Source organism: Gnatocerus cornutus, chromosome 1 (assembly GCF_029298725.1).
Source record: "Gnatocerus cornutus isolate USDA-ARS CGAHR chromosome 1, icGnaCorn1.1, whole genome shotgun sequence".
Lineage (NCBI taxonomy): Eukaryota > Metazoa > Arthropoda > Insecta > Coleoptera > Tenebrionidae > Gnatocerus > Gnatocerus cornutus.
This window is the reverse complement of record NC_142233.1, coordinates 31993748-32010043: the sequence shown is the minus strand read 5'-3', so window position 1 is coordinate 32010043 and position 16296 is coordinate 31993748. Positions and strand designations below refer to the sequence as shown.

The window sequence follows — 16296 nt, the reverse complement described above, 5'->3', positions numbered from 1 at the left end:
ATATGCAACGCCACGGAAAAGCGAGGTCCACGAAAAAAGCGAGTCTACAGAATTTCGAGGGCCACCTAGTTTTCTTTAATATGTGTTATCTGCATACATAAGTTTCTACCTTATAAAATTAGGGGTAAATCATTCAAGTATTTGCTTTTTAAATAAACCTTTAAAAACAGAACAAAATTATTAAAAAAAACAAAATGTCCTGAAGGGGGCTTATTACTACTTTCTGCGACCATCTTCTTGCAAACGTTTTCGATTATACATACCATTTTCTTCGATTTCTTTCGATTCTTCGATTTTCTTCGATTTCTGCGGATTTTCAAAATATACTACTATTCCTCAGGATGCAAAAGGATTTTGTTCCTGCCAAGATTCTTTGGAGAGGATGCCTTGATATTTATTCATCTCGGTTGAAATTCCTAAAAGATTTTCGAAACTTATGTTTCATACTGAAATTAAAAATTTCTATATTATTTTTTCTTCTGTTTTTAAAGTTATGCAATTTAACAACATTAATAAATTAATCAAAAATCGATTCAAAAATCTTCAAATTTTGTTCTAACAATGCTATAATTGCGGAAGTTACAACGTTTAATATAAATTTTTTAAAACATTTAATTCGTTCCCGAAATAAAAATTTCTAAAATTTTTTTTTCTTGGTTTAGAACTTTGCAATTCACCAAAATTATTGAATGTGCCAAAAATAGTAACGTCTCGAAATTTTGTTCTAATTTTGCTAAACTTGCTAGTTACAACGTTTAATAAAAACTTTTAAAAAAAAATTGTTTATCGTATAAATAAAAATTTCTAAAATATTTTTTTTTACTTCTAGAATTATGCAATTAAGCATAACAAAAACATGGCAAAAATGGTAAGGTGTATAAATTTGTTCTAATAATGTCAACGTTGTCGAAGTTAAGATATTTAATAGAAACTTTTTAAAACTTTTGATTCGTTCTCAAAATAAAAATTTCTTACATTGTTCCTTCCTGGTCTGGAACTATGCAACTTACCAGAAGTAATAAATATATTAAGAATAGTAACGTCTCTAAATTTCGTTGTAATATTGTCAAAATTTTGCTCATTCAGAAAATAAAATTTAATTTTTTTTTGTTCTAAGAGTATGCAATATAATCAAATTAATAAATGTATCAAAAATAGAAACTTCTTTAAATTTCATTCTAGTAATGCCAAAATTGCCGAAGTAACAATGTTTTTTTTAAGAGTTTTTTGCATTTTTTTATTTTAACTTTAGCATGAGAGCTATTCGAACTTTTGAAGATAATATGGTACCTACTTTAAATTTCTTTGGCTGTTTTAGGATTCTCCAAGATTGGCCAGATTCTGTAAAATCCATCATAAAATCTTTTCAAATTCTATTTTTTTGTTAAAAAGTAAGCAAAACACTATTGAGAATAAAGCTTTTTAAATACTTGTTCTAAATGAAAACACAAACATAACCTACTTTAATAATTATAATAAATTAAATAATTTAATCAAAATTTAAACTAAAATTAATTAAACAATTAATCAATTTCACTCTTCATCGACTCGATTACATCAGTTCTATTGTTGTTGCAATAATTCGCATTAAAAATTGATTTATTACCAGTACTAAATTGGAAATGGTACAATGCTCTATACATCATTTTTCCTGCAGACATTTTTTGTAGGCGCCTAATTTAAAATGCTGCTCAAAGCTAATTTTTTAAAACTCTCTGTCACATTTGTCTCATTTGTCAAATTATTACAAAATGGTGGGAGTATCAATAAAAAACTTGTTTTTGCTATTTTCAGTGCAAATTAGCAAGTACTTCTATTTTATTATAACTTTATGTTTTTCATCATGATAATTTAGCAAGTATGTACTCCTATTTTATTATAACTATTTATCATGATATTTTTCGATTAATAAAAAATTTGGCAGTTACTTGTAGAGCCATCTATTAAACAAAATTAACATGTATCCACTACAGATATCTAACTTACCCTTTTCAGAAAATTCTCTGCAGTAAAACTGACGTATAGTTAAACTCAACGTATGTTTTCCAAAATTTCCAAAATCTATAAATTCTTTTGATTAGCTTTTTGAACAGTTAAGGTAAATAAGTTTAGACCATAAACTGGTATATTTATGTATTCCAGGGCCGCACTAGTTTGTGTAGGCTCGTAACCAATTGTTTAAATACGTAGATCTTTACCTACATTTGTGGATTTGTGGTTTGGGGTTTCCCATAAACCATTACAACTGTGTCTCTAAGGACCATAATTTCCCAACATAGTATCTTTAAACAGTGCAAAATGCCCAGAATTTATTATCCGATAAAATAAAAATTAAAAAGTGTGGAAATTTCTACGACCGTAGAATCGGATTTACAACTTGCCAAATGCCCTGAAAATCGACTTGAATACTTTATTACACATATCATAAAGTTTGTGTTAATTTTCTTCTCTAGTGCGAAGAAACAAAAAGAGATTTATATTGACTCACCCATGCATCCTGTAATTACTATGACACCGATTATTGATTACCAATGGGCCGAAAAACTAGATTTTACAATAGTATCCAATTTAATGAATTTAATGATTTCCCTATAACAGTTTACGTGGGTCTGAATTAATAACAATTTTCATGGGTGCGCGTTTATATAAACAACAGTCGAAGTGGTGGGTCTAATTTGTTGTAAGAATGTCCAGTCACAGGTACGTCTTTTCCAGAAACGACCCAAATTAATTCTATTTAAGATTGCAGTGTCTTCTTCTTCTCACGGCCGTTTCTGTGACCATCGAGGCCGCGATTCGTTCTAAACCTTTAACCGGAACTTACCTCATCGAACAACACCAAAGAGGTCTTTACATTGAGCCCAAAGATGGAACTATCGCCTTTGTAACTCGCCCCAGTCGTTCGTGGAGACTTATCGAGTACCACAACGGACAATTTGTCCTGGAGGACTCCAATTCAGGGTTTGAGGCCATCGTTTTTTTCTATTTTTATGACTGAGATGATTTTTTTAGACTCGCGTTGACCAGAGTAGGAGAATCAGCGGTCGCTCTTCAACCGAGAGAAGACTTCCGTGATAGCAAGCAACGGTTCTTCCTTTACGGAAGTGGGTCTGTCATTACAGCTAGTAACCCAGTAATGAGTCTTCAAGCGACTGACGACTCCTTGAAGTTGACGACGTGGACTGGCCACGTCAACCAAAATTTCCAGTTCATCAAGATCAAAAAGGAGAGCTTCTGGGGTGACGATGACGATCTTGAACACGAAGCTCCAGTAAAGAAGCCTGAAGCTGAAGAACAAGCCAGACCTAGATCCGCACCTGCTGCTCAGGATGACGATAATTTGTGTTAGTAAATTTTAAAGGTTTCACAATGAAAAAATACTTATAATTTGGCATTAATAAAGATTATACAACATAATAACGAAAACCTTTTTTTTTCTTTAAATATTAAGCACGATTTTGAGCTAAATTAAACAATTTAAGAAGTCAAACGTACGAAGAAGAATAATAAGTCTTTTTACGTTCTGTTACAAGTGTTATAAACGCAAACGAAGGTGTTAAAAATATACATTTTTTGCTCCCGGTCTTTACAATTAATTTTTTATGCCTACGCTGTCTCCGCTACCTCCCAAAAATTACAATTTTTTTTCTTATTTTTTCCCTGAGGCTTATAAACGAATTTCATATTATTGTTGCCTCCACCTTACTATTGTTCTAATTTAACTAATCAAATCCCAATTAGTCACATCTTTTGTCAAATTCAGTCCACAATAAGTCATTGTTTGATTAGATATCGATAGAAATAAGCAATTTATTAGTTTAATGTTTAAAATACACAAAAAAAAGTTGCTAGGTGTTGGATCGATACGTTGGTAGACCTTGCCTGTCTTTTAAAACATCTTTTTAACACTTTGAGGTTAATCAGTGATGTCATTATTACAAGACTACCAACATGTGGTTAAATTCAAGGCCTACCAAACTCAGTTTTTTCAAAAATCTTTGCTACTACTCCAAACTGCCTCAATCTGCTTATTTGATCTTTTTACATGCTAATTTCGCAAATTCAAATTGATAAACTTATTAATAACAAGTTTATCGCCTCAATTTTTCTGAAATGTGACTCTTGCAAGGACTTGGCCTCCACATTTGTCACCATGACTTGTACAAACACACTTTTCTTGTAAGTTTTCCAATTCTTCTCTATTACATAACCGAAAAAAACTCTTTCAGCTTCTTTTTCGTAACACTCGGAGCAGTGTTATACGCTCAAGCTTACTCCTCCTATTGTTACAACCCCTACACAGTCGTAAAGTTTTCCGATTTGGCCCTCACCGTTAACAACACAGAGGTGGTCCTGCAGAATTTCACCCGAAGCGAAACTCAGCTCTGGACTCTCAACCATCATTGCGATGGGACTTTTTCCATAATCTCCTTTAATAGGCAAGTAACGATATTACTGTCTGCCAAATATAACTTTTTTGCAGGTGTTTCTTGGTGGAGGAAGGGCACAATGTCACGGTGTCGAGGTTCATTGGCAAAAATGCGACCTATAAATGGTACATCAACTCTGATGGGACCATTGTAAGTGCTGGTGGTGCCAAAAACTTGACGCTCGGTGCTGAGGACAGAAGACTCGTGGTGGAGGAAGGCGGAGAGGAAAAATTCCAACTGAGTTGTCACTGTTGTAGTTTTTGTTACGGGCGTTAGAAGAAAATGTTTTATTTTGGGTGTTCGAGTAAATAAATTAGATTTGTTTGATATTACAGTGTGGATTATTAGAAAATAGCGCGCTTGGCAAGGCGCATCAAAGCAACAGAGGGCGCCACAAGAGCGCATTTTTTTAAAATAGCCCAAACATCTTTTTTTCTTCAAATTTCGTTCCCTGTGATAGGTGGGGCCCCCATAGTTTAAGATACAACCCTGGAAATATTTACTGGTTTCTTTCAACCCTGTTCCAAACGCCAAAACCGCACACTTTGTTTTTCGAATTTCATACTCTTAAAACAACAGATAACACAGATTTTTTATTTACTCATCTAAAATTTTCGTCCCCTTATCGTAAAAATCGATAAACTCTCAGATTTATCAAAATGAAAGAAAGTCTTGATAGCACACTTCGTTGTTGGCAGCGATGACCTCGCACATATCAAAGGTGATTTCGTAATTAAAACAGTGACAAATTAAGGTTTTACTGGTGCCCCCATCGAAATGCCAAATCCGGATTATGAAGGTTAGAACAGCTGATCCTAACCTACAATTCTTGTTCCTAACATGTTTTTATCACTTTTCCGGAAAAAACAAACAGACAGTCCCAAGAGGGAAACCAAAGAGCTGAGTCAGGATGACACTGAGTTAAAGTACACTGTTTATGGTAGGTCGTGTCCGAAATAACCCCCATTGTCATTTCAAAGTTTTAGATTTAATTCGTACGATTAGAGACCCAGAGAAGCCCAACACTTTGGAGGAGCTTAATGTTGTGTATGAAGACGGCGTGGAGGTGACTTTTACTGTTTGAAAGACAAAATTTGAGGGTGTTTTAGGTTAGGGAACGCACTTCAGGGGATGTTAGCGTGGTGCGGGTCGAATTTAATCCAACTGTGCCCCATTGCTCTTTAGCTACGTTAATTGGACTTTGTATTAGGATAAAATTAGAGAGATCTATTCCGTATCAAATTAAATTGGATATTTATATCAAAGAGGGGGCCCACACCACAGAGCATGAAAGTAAGGTCAGAAATTGGGGTGGCGTGGGATAAAAAGGGCTGTTGTAGTTAATAAACAGATCAATGACAAGGAGAGGATAGCAGCGGCCATGGAAAACCCCAATTTGAAGGAGATGGTCGAGACTTGTATTACTGAAGAAGACTGAATTCGAAAAACTGATTTTAGTAGCAGGAGATAGATTTTGAATATGCCGCCTACGGCGGCCTTGAAACGGTCGGTAAAACAGTTATCACACTTTCGTTTATTTAAAAAATAGAAAAAATACATAATTTAAAATATAAATATCTCTTTTTCTACTCCATTATGCACCATCTTGTCGTATCTACAATATTATACAATTTCTCAATCAGAGAGCCATAATTTAGAAATCACAAAGTTAGTTAAATTGCAAGCAGAGACGTTCGGCTAAATTCCTTACAAAAATAACAAATTCGAGGTTGGACCCTCCCATAAAAAATCCTATTTAGCAGTCTCAAAAACCAATTGGCAAATCGCAAAAATAATTTGCTTAAAATTATTGAGTGGACGAAAAATTTCCACATTCGGCTAGGCTGTGGAAAATCACTCACGCCCACTCGTAAATAAGACCTTACACTAAACATCAAAACAAATGACTAGGCTTTTTTGACAATCCCCGGCCCGTGCAACTCGATAAACGATTCGAGCGCTTCGGGAACTTGTCCTTGATAAGTGAGTCTGTGATGTTTGACGGCGTTGGCAGCGATGCATTTCAGACTTAGTTTCATCTGAGTCTTGAGGATGATTTCGGCTACACCTGTTGGCAACAATGAGTGATTGGGAGACAAGTGAACAACGATCACTTACTACCTGTTGCGGACGACTCGAGCGGCGTCTCGCCTCGCTTATTAACACAGTCTAAGTGCGCCCCTGCTTCTGTCAGATCCGTGATTATCGAGTGTATCGTCAAGAAATCTGAGATTGATTTGTGATAATTGACAATTACGTGCAGGGGCGTGTTTCTGTCATAATCCATGGCGTTGACGTCGGCCCCACATTTTATGAGGAGACGAGTCGTCTCTGCACACGGAAATCTAAAATTTTTAAAGTGACGGCTGTCGGAATGTTTTGTTTCCACAGCTTACTTGCAGACGTCGTTGGTGTGGAAGTCATCGACTGGAGTCTCGGCATTGCACGCTAGATGAAGCAGCGTTTGACCGTCTCTGAGAGTGACCTGGAGCTGAGTCAGCGTGAACACCATCCGATTCACGTTGAAACGTTCCTCTTCCGAGCAGTCTTTAATAAACTTTGTTAGAATAGTAATGAGATATAGCGTGGTGGTCAAGTTGCTCTCCATTTCTTCCTGAAACGTCACTGATAGTTTCTGCATTTCAAAAGCTCAGTATTTACCATCACAGTCTCTGGATCGTCCTTCGGCCCCGGTTTCGTTAACTTAAACTTATTCCTCTCCAACTCCGTGATGGCCGCCGACAACACCTGCACCACGTGGTCGTAGGTGACCTTGACATTTACGTGCAACATCTGAGAAAACACCTGAGCGAATCTCAGCAAGTCTTTAACCACCGAAATGTGGTTCTTTTGCCGGAGTCGCAAGGCGTGCAACCACAGTTCTAGACATCTTTCAAAGCGAGCGTTGTCGGCGAACACCGCCCCTCGGTATATCACAGGATGGGGGACCTCGGGGTTCTGCGCCCCTAAGATCCTTTCTCTTATAGTCAACGCTTCCATGTGGATGGAGTTGTGGTTGTGCTGGATCGCCTCCAACTCGTAAAGGGTTTGAGTTTCGACCCAATGCTCGTAAGCTGGGATGGGGGTGATGAGTTTTTTCCTAATGGGGCTGTCGGGGTCACTGTACCTGCAAAGGAAAAGATATTCTTAGTTTCGATTGAAAGGAGATTGGCAGGATGTCAATACTACTTTTGGAATTTATTGCACAACGGCGGGGACACGTGGCCACGTGGGACGCGTGTAATGAAAAAGCGATCGGGGCAAGGGGGCACCAGTGGCGCAACAATGCGAAAATTCCTTTTTATTTTTTTACATGGTACTGCGTCAATATTCGCAAAATATTCGGTCTTCCGGGTTCATCGTTTCCCACCCCGCCGCCCACTCTCCCGTTACGCCACTGCCAAAACTATCCCACTTATTTTAACCCATACGAAATTCCTATTTTTAGTATTCCATTAAACGCAAAACGCTCAATTTCTTTCAAACCTCTAACATTCACCTTGTGTCCCAAAAATAGCGCCGGCTCTGTTTATTTCATAAATTTTATTTCCGATGCGGAATTTTCTTTGTTTGACTCACCTCAGTGCCATAGATCTGTGCAAATACTTATAAGCCATGACGACGTCGTAATTCTCCTTATCGTTGGCATACGACGCCCCCAACAATTCCAGGGCTTCAATTTGTTCTTCTTTACTGATATCAGGTTGTTCTACGAGGAACTCAACGACTTCGCATCTGGTTCTTTCGGCGGCGGCTTTGATGGGCGTCATCCCCGCGTCGTTGGTGGTGAAGGCGGCGTTGTATTTGAGTAATTCTTTGACTACGGGGAGGTGGCCGCACTCGGCGGCGAAGTGGAGGGCGGTGGCGCCGCATAAGGCTTTCTCGTTGAGGTTAGCACCGTTTTCGAGGAGGAAACTCACCTAAAACCACACTGAACGGTTATGAAAAGGGGGCTCCAGTGACTTACGACGTCCAGGTGGCCTTTGTAGGCGGCAATCATGAGACAGGTGTTGTTGTACTTATTAGCTATATTGATATCAGCGCGGTGAAAAGTCAGGTACTTGACGATGTCCAAACGGCCGTCGAAACAGGCGGCGCGCAAGGGAGTAGAATTCGATTTCGTGGGGTGGTTGACATCAGCCCCCGCTTTGACCAGTGTTTTTACCACGTTGAGGTGACCTAAATGGAAAACATGACTGTATAAACAACACCATGACTGGCGCCCCATTTTAGCTATTTTTGGCCAATGACTTGAACTGTCAAAGATTGAGGTTATGAATGAATCAGACTCAACTCAGCTCTTTGGACTCCATGACTTGCACACAACTATGGGGGGCCCTTTTTACCTGCACACGCGGCGCACCATAGAGCGCTCGCCCCCTCGATCACAAATCCATCAAACTTGACAGTTCCTTCTGTTTCTAAGTCGGGTTGAAACTTGGCGAGGAGCATCCGTAAGACCCTGTCTTGTCCCTGACGGGCCGCCGCAATCAAGGGGGTACACTCCTGTCCGTCGTCCTCCACGAATTTCTATAAACGAGTTAAATTTATCCAGTTTCCATGGGGGAGACTATGAAAGTTTACCTCATTCAGGATTTCTTCGACTTCTTGTTTGTTGGCCCCCACGAGAAGAGCGTAGAGGACAATGGGCATGCCGTCCTTTGCGGCAAAATAAACGCGATTTTTCATGTGTTCGCGAGGTTCTTGCATTGTACACTTTCAACACATTGTTCGCGAAGTTCTATTTTGAACTGACGAGACTGCGACTCGGGTTTGACGTAGGAGCACGGGTCTGCTGTCAGCTATCTTCACGAGAGAGTGAAACTCCGGATCCCACTTGACTTGCATCGCAAACAAGTTTTGTTTTCTTATCGTAATCAGTCAAGTGCCTCTATCTGCTTCCGTATTCAAATCAAATGTTGGAGTATTTCCGCGAAACGTCTTTTAAATTCTGGCGAAAAAGCTTCTAAATTTATTCCCGGAGTATTTTAAAAAATTGCACCAATGGGAAGCGGCCGTTCACTGACGAAGAAGTCCAGTGGAATCTGAAGCTCCGACGCAGAAAGTCACATGACCGCCACATTTGTATATTTAAATAATTTTTGGCAATAAATCAATTTAACGATGGGATTTATTTAAACCACGTGTAAAATATTTGAACACTTTATTATGGAAAATCCCCAAATACACAGGGAAAAATATAGCCGCCCACAGCCCCGGTGGCGGCGTTTTCCTTACAACTAACAATAACAAAATATTTAATAGCGCAACACTTTACATAGACTTACAAAAAACGCGTATTTAAGGCATATCAGTGCAACTTCCTCTACGGTTTGCGTCAAATCTAGGGAAATCGATGAAAAAATCACCAAAGGTTGGTAGTACGCGAACGCGAATTTTAAACAAATGACATTAGTGCGTGCTATTGTTGAAAAAATGTGAAAAGTAGTGAAATAAACAGTGAAATCTGCCCCGGGAAAGCAAACGGTAAGTACGCAGTTAATTATTTTCCACTTGACACAAACCTAGCTATAACATGTATAAATTTAATATCAAATATTAATAATCTTTGAACGCCAACTTGATGTACTTGCTCCTTATTGGTACTGTAGTGTGAACTGCTGGTTAGGGCCCCCATGTCTATCGTAAGCTATTAGAAATTGTCCAGGGTAGCAATTCCCGTCATTAATATCGATAGCTAAGTCTCCAGCTGCACTGGTGATGGTACGGTCTGGGTTGATGTACCACTGCTGATTGATACCTCCATGTCCCTCATAAGTGATCAAATGGGCGCCACAATCGGGGCCTCCCTCTATATCCAGCACGGCTCTAACAACCACAGAATAATGACTCATCACTTCATTAACCACCATCTTACCCATTGCCTCTGTTTCTCAAAATAAACTTATTCCCTCCAATGGGCTCCAAAATCCACTGCTGACAAGGAGACCCATTATACTGCTGTACTTTAACATCATACTCAGTCGCATCCATACACAGCCCAGTTGTGGCGTTTCTTATAATAGCGCACTGCCCCCCTGGTGGTGGTTGCTGAGGATGGTACGGGGGCGGCGCAGATGGTTGGTACCCACCATCTAAAGCCCCCGGTTGGTACGGCGGCGGCTGTTGAAATCCGTAGTTCATTTTAACGGAATAAAATGGCACTATTGACCTTGTTTTTTGGTTAACCGACACTTCAAGGCCAGGCTATAAGGCACGGTTTTGGTAAAAATGGGGTGTAGGTGTGGCTGTAAAAAAAGTTATTGTTATGCAATAGGGAGGACGTCGTGTTTACTTACGTGGACACTGGTCTAGGAACAATTATGTGGAATTTGGCTAATGGAAGTGGTTGACGAATTAAACTGTGATAAATAGTACGCAGACGTCCAGAGACAGTGGCGGCGGTGGAAGGGATTCAGTTTGAAAACTGTCTCGAAACCATTCGAGCCAGTTTTTGAGCTGAAAGAGGCATATCTTTGGATTATTTTAAGTTGGTAACTCTCTCAAGTATAAATTATCAGAGCTACCAACTAAATTATAATTCAAAAACCATTGTTTTATGTTATTATTTATGGTTTGGGGAATAGACAAATAATAATGCAATAAGCACATATTAAAAACTGGATATATTGCGTAAAATACAAAAATAAAAATATTAGCAGCAAAACGTGTTAACAATTACATGTAAATATAAAAATATAAAAAATCAAATATACAGTTAAATACCACCGGAAGCGACTAGGCACAAATTTAATGCTTTCCACGTGAGGCACAGTGCAGGAAAATATCAATTAACTTCCTAATATCTACTGGTACTGAATCGTGAATTGCTGGTTGTGGCGTCCATGCCGTTCATACGCAATGAAAACCTGCCCTGGAAAGACTTTCCCTTCAAAAATATCGATCGCTATATTCCCAGCAGCACTCGTGATGGTATGGTCTGGATTAATTTGCCATTGTTGGTTGATACCCCCATGTGCTTCATACGTGATTATAGGAGCTCCAGAATCAGCTCCTCCTTCTATATCCAACACGTCCCTGCAATCAACCAATCAATACAGTTCAATTACCAATAGATTGACTTTACCCGTGATCACAATTCTTTATCATATACTTATTTCCTCCAACTGGTTCGAATGTCCATAACTGAGCCGGAGCGCCGGTGTAGTACTCCAAAGTGACGTCTTCACCGGAACCATCCAAGCACATTCCAGTCCGGATATTTCTGATTGTTGCTCTTCTTCCCGGTTGATGATGGAACGCGTTGCTCATCGTTGTAGTGTTATGTAACTATAACTGGCACTACGACCTTGTTTAGTGTATTTGTATCTTTATGTGAATCGCAATTTCAAGGTTTTCGCTGAAGGAGGGGACTTGGAATTTGGCGCACTTGCCAAAAGTGCAAGTGGATTTTTGTGGAATTTCGGGGGTTAAATAGAAGTTTAGGCACTTGGAAACACTTGTATTTTACTATTTAAAGTTGAAGGCTACGTGTGGTGTGTGGTAATGAATTAGATAATTAATATTGTGTCCAATACGCAGATGCCCGGAAGCAGTGGCGTTACAATTGGCGCCGCAGCCAAGGTGAAAGTACACTGAAAAAAATTAATGGAGGATGCATTTGATAGGCATGTCTGCAATAGTTTATTATTATTAATATTTTATTATTGATTTTACATTTTTTTATTGCTGTGTTATACCTATATTTACTAAAATATACATTTCAAAAAGATACAAAAATCTAATGTTACAGACGCACTGTTTATCTGGGTATAGAGACGTTGAAAGTGATTCTACTTTACTTAATAAATAAACATACAATACTGGCTGATGGGTATGCCCCCCAAAATCATGAGCCGCCACTGGTAAAACAGGCAAAATCTAACATTTTCAAGAATCTGGTTGCTCAGAAAAACATTTTTTTATACATCAAATGTCAAAATCTATAGACAACAGGCTAAGCCACATGAAAAAAAAATTAAAGCTTTCTTGACATAATTTTTTTTTAGACTCACATACTCAACACAAAACTTCTGGTTATCTCCGCCGTGTTTCTCATACGCGATTACGTGGTTTCCAACAAAAATTTTTCCTGCGTGGATGTCCACAACTAGATTTCTGCTAGCAATACTGATAGTACCATCAGGATCGAACCACCACAGTTGATTCTCTCCTCCATGTTTCGGATACGTGATCAACTTGTGTCCGTTTCCTACACCTCCTTCTATATCTAGCACATTCCTGAAAAAGAAAAAAACGACAGTTTTTTGTGCATCTAAGGTCAATTGATTACCCATTGCTCTGATTGACAATGAAATATTTGCCGGGAGCCATTTCTTCCAGTTGCCAAAATTGAGTTGGGCGTCCGTTGTAATGTTGGAGTTTTACGACATAGTCACTGCTATCAAGAACCATACTGGTTTTTGGGTTTCTAATAACAAAGGTTTTTCTTCTGGGAGAACCACAATAACTCATTGTTGGAGAGCTAATGTTGAATTTAGCATGAAGAAAGTTTGTGCAGATTTATGTTGTATATTGGGTTGCATAGGTAATTTCACTTTGCAAATTTTATTAAAGTTTTTTCGAATGAAAACGGACGGTCTTCTTTAAAACAGCCTTATATGTACATGGAATTGGGGCCCGTATATAGAAACTAAACTTTTGCGTAAAATTAGCCTTAATTATGCAAGTTTACTCTAAAAAATAAGCGAGATATCGGAAGTTTGGCATAGTTTTAGAAAAATCAAAGAAATATTTTTATGTAAAAAATCGCGAGAAAAACGACGGCGTACACGGCATCTCAATATCTGAAATAGTTTCCGAGATATCGAGCACGAATTGTTTTGAACCGTCAAAAACCCTCTGGCGACAATCCAAAATTTCAAACGGCCATAACTCGGTTATTTATTGACAAATGTTAAAAAAGTATCATGTTTTTGAATTCTGCGTAAAATGAGACCCAAATTTGTTTGCTTAATGAAAAAACGAGGTATTGGCCAAAACTGTTTTGAAAACATCATTTTAGGGTGATTTTCAATCAATGTTTTCAAAATGAAAACGACGTTTAATAGCATTGAATTATAGATACATCAGTCGAAAGAGGAGCTCAAAATCTATCTAGTGGCCAAATTTGAGATCTATCAGACAAATAGTTTACGAGTTATGGTCAAAAATCAAAAATTGAAAAATTTTCTTCGTTTGAGTCGGATTTTTTTTGTTCGCGAAAATAACTATTATCGAATTTTTGACATTTGAGGACGAATTCTAAAGGTGATTTAAAACGACGATTCAAAACTAGCATTTTTAGAAAACACAGTCATTCAAATCAATGCGAGTTTATTAATAATTAAAATATACCAAAACACATTTGTATACCTACTTAACTAAAATTGAAATTTCAAATTTGTAATGACTGAATCAGAGTGTAACCAGGCTTTGTAATTTAATAATTGTACGATAACTATGTGCACTGAATATAAAACTTTTGGTTATCTTTCCCATGTTTCTCAAACGCTATCAGGCGATTTCCAGTATTATATATTTTGCCAAAAATATCCACAACGAGGTTTCCACCAACATTGCCAATAGTATTATCATCATGGATCCACCATAGTTGGTTTATTCTACCATGTTTCGGATAAGTGATCAAGGTTTTTCCATGACCAGAACCTCCTTCTATATCTAGCGCTTCTCTGGATAACAAAAAACGATGACAGTTATTTATACACCAAGGTTATAAAGTTCTTACCCGTTACTCTTATTAACAATGAGGTATTTTCCGGGAACAAATTCTTCAAACTGCCATAGCTGAGTTGCACATTCATTATAATGTTGTAATTTTACAATATTACCTTTAGCGTCCAGAACTAGATTACTTTTTGGGTTTCTAATAATGAAGTTGTTCCTTTTGGTGCAACAACAACAACAACAACTCATTTTCGAAGGATAGAAGTCAATTTAGCTGAATCTGATCAATTTAGCGAATGTCTTGCTTTATATAACACGCCGATTAATGACATAAATAGGGATGGTAAGTCCAAGCGATATAAATCTATTTAAATGAAATTACTAAGGACAAATGTCATGACATTAGCGATACACATGAAAATTTCCAAGATCTTTTTTCTATTTCTTATCTCAATTTTTGTTTTAATTTATCATCTTTGTAAACATAATAATAATAAGTGGTTAAAAACAGTGTTGAAAAATGGTAAAAAAGCCGTACTTCTACTTATTACTGAAAGTATTTCTTTATGTTTTAATTTTCTTCAAATTTATTTTTGTTTGACTCATTTTTATTATTATCATTATCATCAACGATCAAAATCAGACAGGTTTTTTGATCTTTTTCAATTTAGGTGGTGCCTAAGTGGCAGATTAATGATAAGTAAAGTGCAACAATGCAATGAACAAAGGACCAGATCTAATCGTTTTTTATTTTTAACCACTTCTCAAAAAATTAATTAATTAATGAACCTTTATCCACAAACCTATAAAAAGGTAAACACTTTTTGAAAATATTTATTGAGTGCAAAAATGAGTTGTGAACAGCATCAAGTCCAGTTTTTGATCAAAAACACCGCAAGTGGTCTTGTTTTTGACGGTTCCGAGTTTCAAATAACTCTTCAAAAATTCACGGGCGATGCGACCCAGTATTGGACGATGGAGTGTATTAATGGTGGTAAATTTGTCATTACCAATGTTGGAAATAAGTAATTTTTGCTTGTACTTTTGAATGATTTTTTATAAATCTTTGTATGTCAGATCTATAATTGATGTGGAATATGGAGCGAGCCCGGGAGCTCGGGTGACCGTATATGGTATAAAACATGGGGAAGCATCGCAACAATGGCGGTTTTATACAGATGGAAGCATGCTCAATGCTGACTCTTATTATACTGTTGAGGCAGATGGTTCGGAGTTTACTCCTGGTACTCCGTTGGTTGTTAATGAGCAAGCTAATACTTCCAACCAACTTTTTGAGTTCGAGTATGTTGATAAGAACGCTATCAGCAAAGTCAAGCAATAAATATTTTATGGTACTACCGCAATATACTACTGTTACTTACCTATTTTAATTGTACCAAATGTGTAAAATTGCGATTAAAAATTGTAGAAATCAAACTAAAAAAAAGTAATTTTTATTTTTAGAATGACAGATGCAAAAGTGGTAGAACTAAATCTAAAAGTGAATCATTTTATAAGTACTCAACGCGAAACTTCTGGTTATCTCCGCCATGATTACTAAACGCGATCAAGTGATTTCCGGGAGAATAATATTCCTTACAAATATCCACAGCTAAACCTCCACCAACACACGAGATGGTATTATCAGCATTGAAGAACCACTGCTGGTTTTCTCTACCATGTCTCGGAAACGTGATTAGCTTGTGTCCTATTTTTGCACCTTCTTCGATGTCTAGTACTTTTCTGTGTAACAATATCAGATATTTATCTACCGAGGAACAGAAATCAATTACCCGTTGCCTTGATTGACGATGATGTATCTCCCTGGGCTAAATTCTTCAAATTTCCACAATTGAAATGGAGTTCTATTGAAATGCTGGATTTTTACAACGTAATCGCTTGCATCAAGCACTAAACCACTTCTTAAGTTTCGGATAATGGCGTTTCGGCTGGGTTGGGGCCGGTGGTGGTGTCGTCTCATTTTCGCGATTTTGTTGACTGAAATGGGTTGTGATAAGCTGATAAGGTTGATAAAAGTATTGAGTACAAACGTCGTCTGTTATCAGACTTTCGAAATTTTATACGTTGATAGGAGGGTGCCAAAATTACTAGATAAGTCCATTTTTTTCATAACCACAATTATTAGTAATCGTGTAGGTGAATAATAAATTAATACTTC

General features: G+C 37.5%; 10 protein-coding genes across 12 annotated transcripts; 4 read left to right on the top strand and 6 right to left on the bottom strand.

Moving 5' to 3' along the window:
* The first annotated feature begins 2490 nt into the window (after positions 1-2490).
* On the top strand, positions 2491-3417 carry LOC148181780 (uncharacterized). Its single transcript, XM_088050389.1, has 5 exons — positions 2491-2559; positions 2695-2700; positions 2750-2961; positions 3013-3344; positions 3404-3417. Exons 1-5 carry the CDS (start codon positions 2491-2493, stop codon positions 3415-3417), a joined length of 633 nt encoding a protein of 210 aa, XP_087906515.1.
* Positions 3418-4045: 628 nt separating this feature from the next.
* Positions 4046-4762, top strand: LOC148181779 (uncharacterized). The gene is made up of 3 exons (XM_088050377.1): positions 4046-4179; positions 4230-4439; positions 4484-4762. Exons 1-3 carry the CDS (start codon positions 4046-4048, stop codon positions 4704-4706), a joined length of 567 nt encoding a protein of 188 aa, XP_087906503.1. The 3' UTR covers positions 4707-4762.
* Positions 4763-4998: 236 nt separating this feature from the next.
* On the top strand, positions 4999-6005 carry galla-1 (cytosolic iron-sulfur assembly component galla-1). 2 transcript variants are annotated; one of them, XM_088040447.1, is made up of 5 exons: positions 4999-5229; positions 5305-5370; positions 5417-5496; positions 5540-5723; positions 5771-6005. In XM_088040447.1, the coding sequence occupies exons 1-5, from the start codon at positions 5208-5210 to the stop codon at positions 5866-5868; spliced, it is 450 nt and encodes a 149-aa protein (XP_087896573.1). In that variant the 5' UTR covers positions 4999-5207; the 3' UTR covers positions 5869-6005. The 2 variants fall into 2 exon arrangements, with proteins under 2 accessions (XP_087896573.1, XP_087896565.1); XM_088040439.1 differs by having other exon boundaries at positions 4999-5370.
* Positions 5942-9267, bottom strand: Fem-1 (protein fem-1 homolog B). The gene is made up of 8 exons (XM_088040429.1): positions 9015-9267; positions 8777-8960; positions 8398-8609; positions 8010-8350; positions 7092-7557; positions 6827-7044; positions 6549-6775; positions 5942-6498 (listed from the first exon to the last, which is right to left on the bottom strand). Exons 1-8 carry the CDS (start codon positions 9138-9140, stop codon positions 6338-6340), a joined length of 1935 nt encoding a protein of 644 aa, XP_087896555.1. The 5' UTR covers positions 9141-9267; the 3' UTR covers positions 5942-6337.
* A 310-nt stretch (positions 9268-9577) lies between these two features.
* LOC148181776 (beta/gamma crystallin domain-containing protein 3-like) lies at positions 9578-10841 on the bottom strand. Its single transcript, XM_088044138.1, has 3 exons — positions 10730-10841; positions 10309-10678; positions 9578-10259 (listed from the first exon to the last, which is right to left on the bottom strand). The coding sequence occupies exons 2-3, from the start codon at positions 10572-10574 to the stop codon at positions 10028-10030; spliced, it is 498 nt and encodes a 165-aa protein (XP_087900264.1). The 5' UTR covers positions 10575-10678; positions 10730-10841; the 3' UTR covers positions 9578-10027.
* A 196-nt stretch (positions 10842-11037) lies between these two features.
* Positions 11038-11878, bottom strand: LOC148181775 (uncharacterized). The gene is made up of 2 exons (XM_088044150.1): positions 11518-11878; positions 11038-11468 (listed from the first exon to the last, which is right to left on the bottom strand). The coding sequence occupies exons 1-2, from the start codon at positions 11700-11702 to the stop codon at positions 11237-11239; spliced, it is 417 nt and encodes a 138-aa protein (XP_087900276.1). The 5' UTR covers positions 11703-11878; the 3' UTR covers positions 11038-11236.
* Positions 11879-11892: 14 nt separating this feature from the next.
* LOC148181774 (uncharacterized) lies at positions 11893-13451 on the bottom strand. 2 transcript variants are annotated; one of them, XM_088044146.1, is made up of 3 exons: positions 12724-13449; positions 12450-12671; positions 11893-12025 (listed from the first exon to the last, which is right to left on the bottom strand). In XM_088044146.1, the coding sequence occupies exons 1-3, from the start codon at positions 12903-12905 to the stop codon at positions 11992-11994; spliced, it is 438 nt and encodes a 145-aa protein (XP_087900272.1). In that variant the 5' UTR covers positions 12906-13449; the 3' UTR covers positions 11893-11991. The 2 variants fall into 2 exon arrangements, with proteins under 2 accessions (XP_087900272.1, XP_087900270.1); XM_088044144.1 differs by having other exon boundaries at positions 11900-12025; positions 12446-12671; positions 12724-13451.
* Positions 13452-13749: 298 nt separating this feature from the next.
* Positions 13750-14470, bottom strand: LOC148181773 (uncharacterized). Its single transcript, XM_088047488.1, has 2 exons — positions 14179-14470; positions 13750-14122 (listed from the first exon to the last, which is right to left on the bottom strand). The coding sequence occupies exons 1-2, from the start codon at positions 14364-14366 to the stop codon at positions 13891-13893; spliced, it is 420 nt and encodes a 139-aa protein (XP_087903614.1). The 5' UTR covers positions 14367-14470; the 3' UTR covers positions 13750-13890.
* A 496-nt stretch (positions 14471-14966) lies between these two features.
* On the top strand, positions 14967-15512 carry LOC148181772 (uncharacterized). Its single transcript, XM_088039798.1, has 2 exons — positions 14967-15142; positions 15195-15512. Exons 1-2 carry the CDS (start codon positions 14967-14969, stop codon positions 15457-15459), a joined length of 441 nt encoding a protein of 146 aa, XP_087895924.1. The 3' UTR covers positions 15460-15512.
* A 37-nt stretch (positions 15513-15549) lies between these two features.
* On the bottom strand, positions 15550-16294 carry LOC148181771 (uncharacterized). The gene is made up of 3 exons (XM_088039789.1): positions 16169-16294; positions 15911-16115; positions 15550-15860 (listed from the first exon to the last, which is right to left on the bottom strand). Exons 2-3 carry the CDS (start codon positions 16096-16098, stop codon positions 15629-15631), a joined length of 420 nt encoding a protein of 139 aa, XP_087895915.1. The 5' UTR covers positions 16099-16115; positions 16169-16294; the 3' UTR covers positions 15550-15628.
* Positions 16295-16296: the final 2 nt, after the last annotated feature.

Bases quoted from the DNA above. Each gene is read 5' to 3' on its own strand.
- LOC148181780 (XM_088050389.1), top strand. From the start codon at position 2,491: ATGCATCCTGTAATTACTATGACACCGATTATTGATTACCAATGGGCC. The intron at 2,962-3,012 runs GTTTGAGGCCAT...TGATTTTTTTAG, and splicing joins CTGGAGGACTCCAATTCAGG to ACTCGCGTTGACCAGAGTAG.
- Fem-1 (XM_088040429.1), bottom strand. From the start codon at position 9,140: ATGCAAGAACCTCGCGAACACATGAAAAATCGCGTTTATTTTGCCGCA. The intron at 8,610-8,776 runs GTAAAAAGGGCC...TTTTCCATTTAG, and splicing joins ATGGTGCGCCGCGTGTGCAG to GTCACCTCAACGTGGTAAAA. The intron at 6,776-6,826 runs GTAAGCTGTGGA...TAAAAATTTTAG, and splicing joins CACACCAACGACGTCTGCAA to ATTTCCGTGTGCAGAGACGA.
- LOC148181775 (XM_088044150.1), bottom strand. From the start codon at position 11,702: ATGAGCAACGCGTTCCATCATCAACCGGGAAGAAGAGCAACAATCAGA. The intron at 11,469-11,517 runs GTAAAGTCAATC...GGTTGATTGCAG, and splicing joins ATAAAGAATTGTGATCACGG to GGACGTGTTGGATATAGAAG.
- LOC148181771 (XM_088039789.1), bottom strand. From the start codon at position 16,098: ATGAGACGACACCACCACCGGCCCCAACCCAGCCGAAACGCCATTATC. The intron at 15,861-15,910 runs GTAATTGATTTC...ATTGTTACACAG, and splicing joins ATCGTCAATCAAGGCAACGG to AAAAGTACTAGACATCGAAG.
- LOC148181779 (XM_088050377.1), top strand. From the start codon at position 4,046: ATGCTAATTTCGCAAATTCAAATTGATAAACTTATTAATAACAAGTTT. The intron at 4,180-4,229 runs GTAAGTTTTCCA...AAACTCTTTCAG, and splicing joins TGTACAAACACACTTTTCTT to CTTCTTTTTCGTAACACTCG. The intron at 4,440-4,483 runs GCAAGTAACGAT...ACTTTTTTGCAG, and splicing joins TCCATAATCTCCTTTAATAG to GTGTTTCTTGGTGGAGGAAG.
- LOC148181774 (XM_088044144.1), bottom strand. From the start codon at position 12,905: ATGAGTTATTGTGGTTCTCCCAGAAGAAAAACCTTTGTTATTAGAAAC. The intron at 12,672-12,723 runs GTAATCAATTGA...TTTCTTTTTCAG, and splicing joins ATTGTCAATCAGAGCAATGG to GAATGTGCTAGATATAGAAG. The intron at 12,026-12,445 runs GTGAGTCTAAAA...AATTTTTTTCAG, and splicing joins AGAAGTTTTGTGTTGAGTAT to TGTACTTTCACCTTGGCTGC.
- LOC148181773 (XM_088047488.1), bottom strand. From the start codon at position 14,366: ATGAGTTGTTGTTGTTGTTGTTGCACCAAAAGGAACAACTTCATTATT. The intron at 14,123-14,178 runs GTAAGAACTTTA...TTTGTTATCCAG, and splicing joins ATTGTTAATAAGAGTAACGG to AGAAGCGCTAGATATAGAAG.
- LOC148181772 (XM_088039798.1), top strand. From the start codon at position 14,967: ATGAGTTGTGAACAGCATCAAGTCCAGTTTTTGATCAAAAACACCGCA. The intron at 15,143-15,194 runs GTAATTTTTGCT...TTTGTATGTCAG, and splicing joins ATTACCAATGTTGGAAATAA to ATCTATAATTGATGTGGAAT.
- LOC148181776 (XM_088044138.1), bottom strand. From the start codon at position 10,574: ATGAACTACGGATTTCAACAGCCGCCGCCGTACCAACCGGGGGCTTTA. The intron at 10,260-10,308 runs GTAAGATGGTGG...TGTGGTTGTTAG, and splicing joins TTGAGAAACAGAGGCAATGG to AGCCGTGCTGGATATAGAGG.
- galla-1 (XM_088040439.1), top strand. From the start codon at position 5,271: ATGTTTTTATCACTTTTCCGGAAAAAACAAACAGACAGTCCCAAGAGG. The intron at 5,371-5,416 runs GTAGGTCGTGTC...TCAAAGTTTTAG, and splicing joins GTTAAAGTACACTGTTTATG to ATTTAATTCGTACGATTAGA. The intron at 5,724-5,770 runs GTAAGGTCAGAA...GGGCTGTTGTAG, and splicing joins CCACACCACAGAGCATGAAA to TTAATAAACAGATCAATGAC.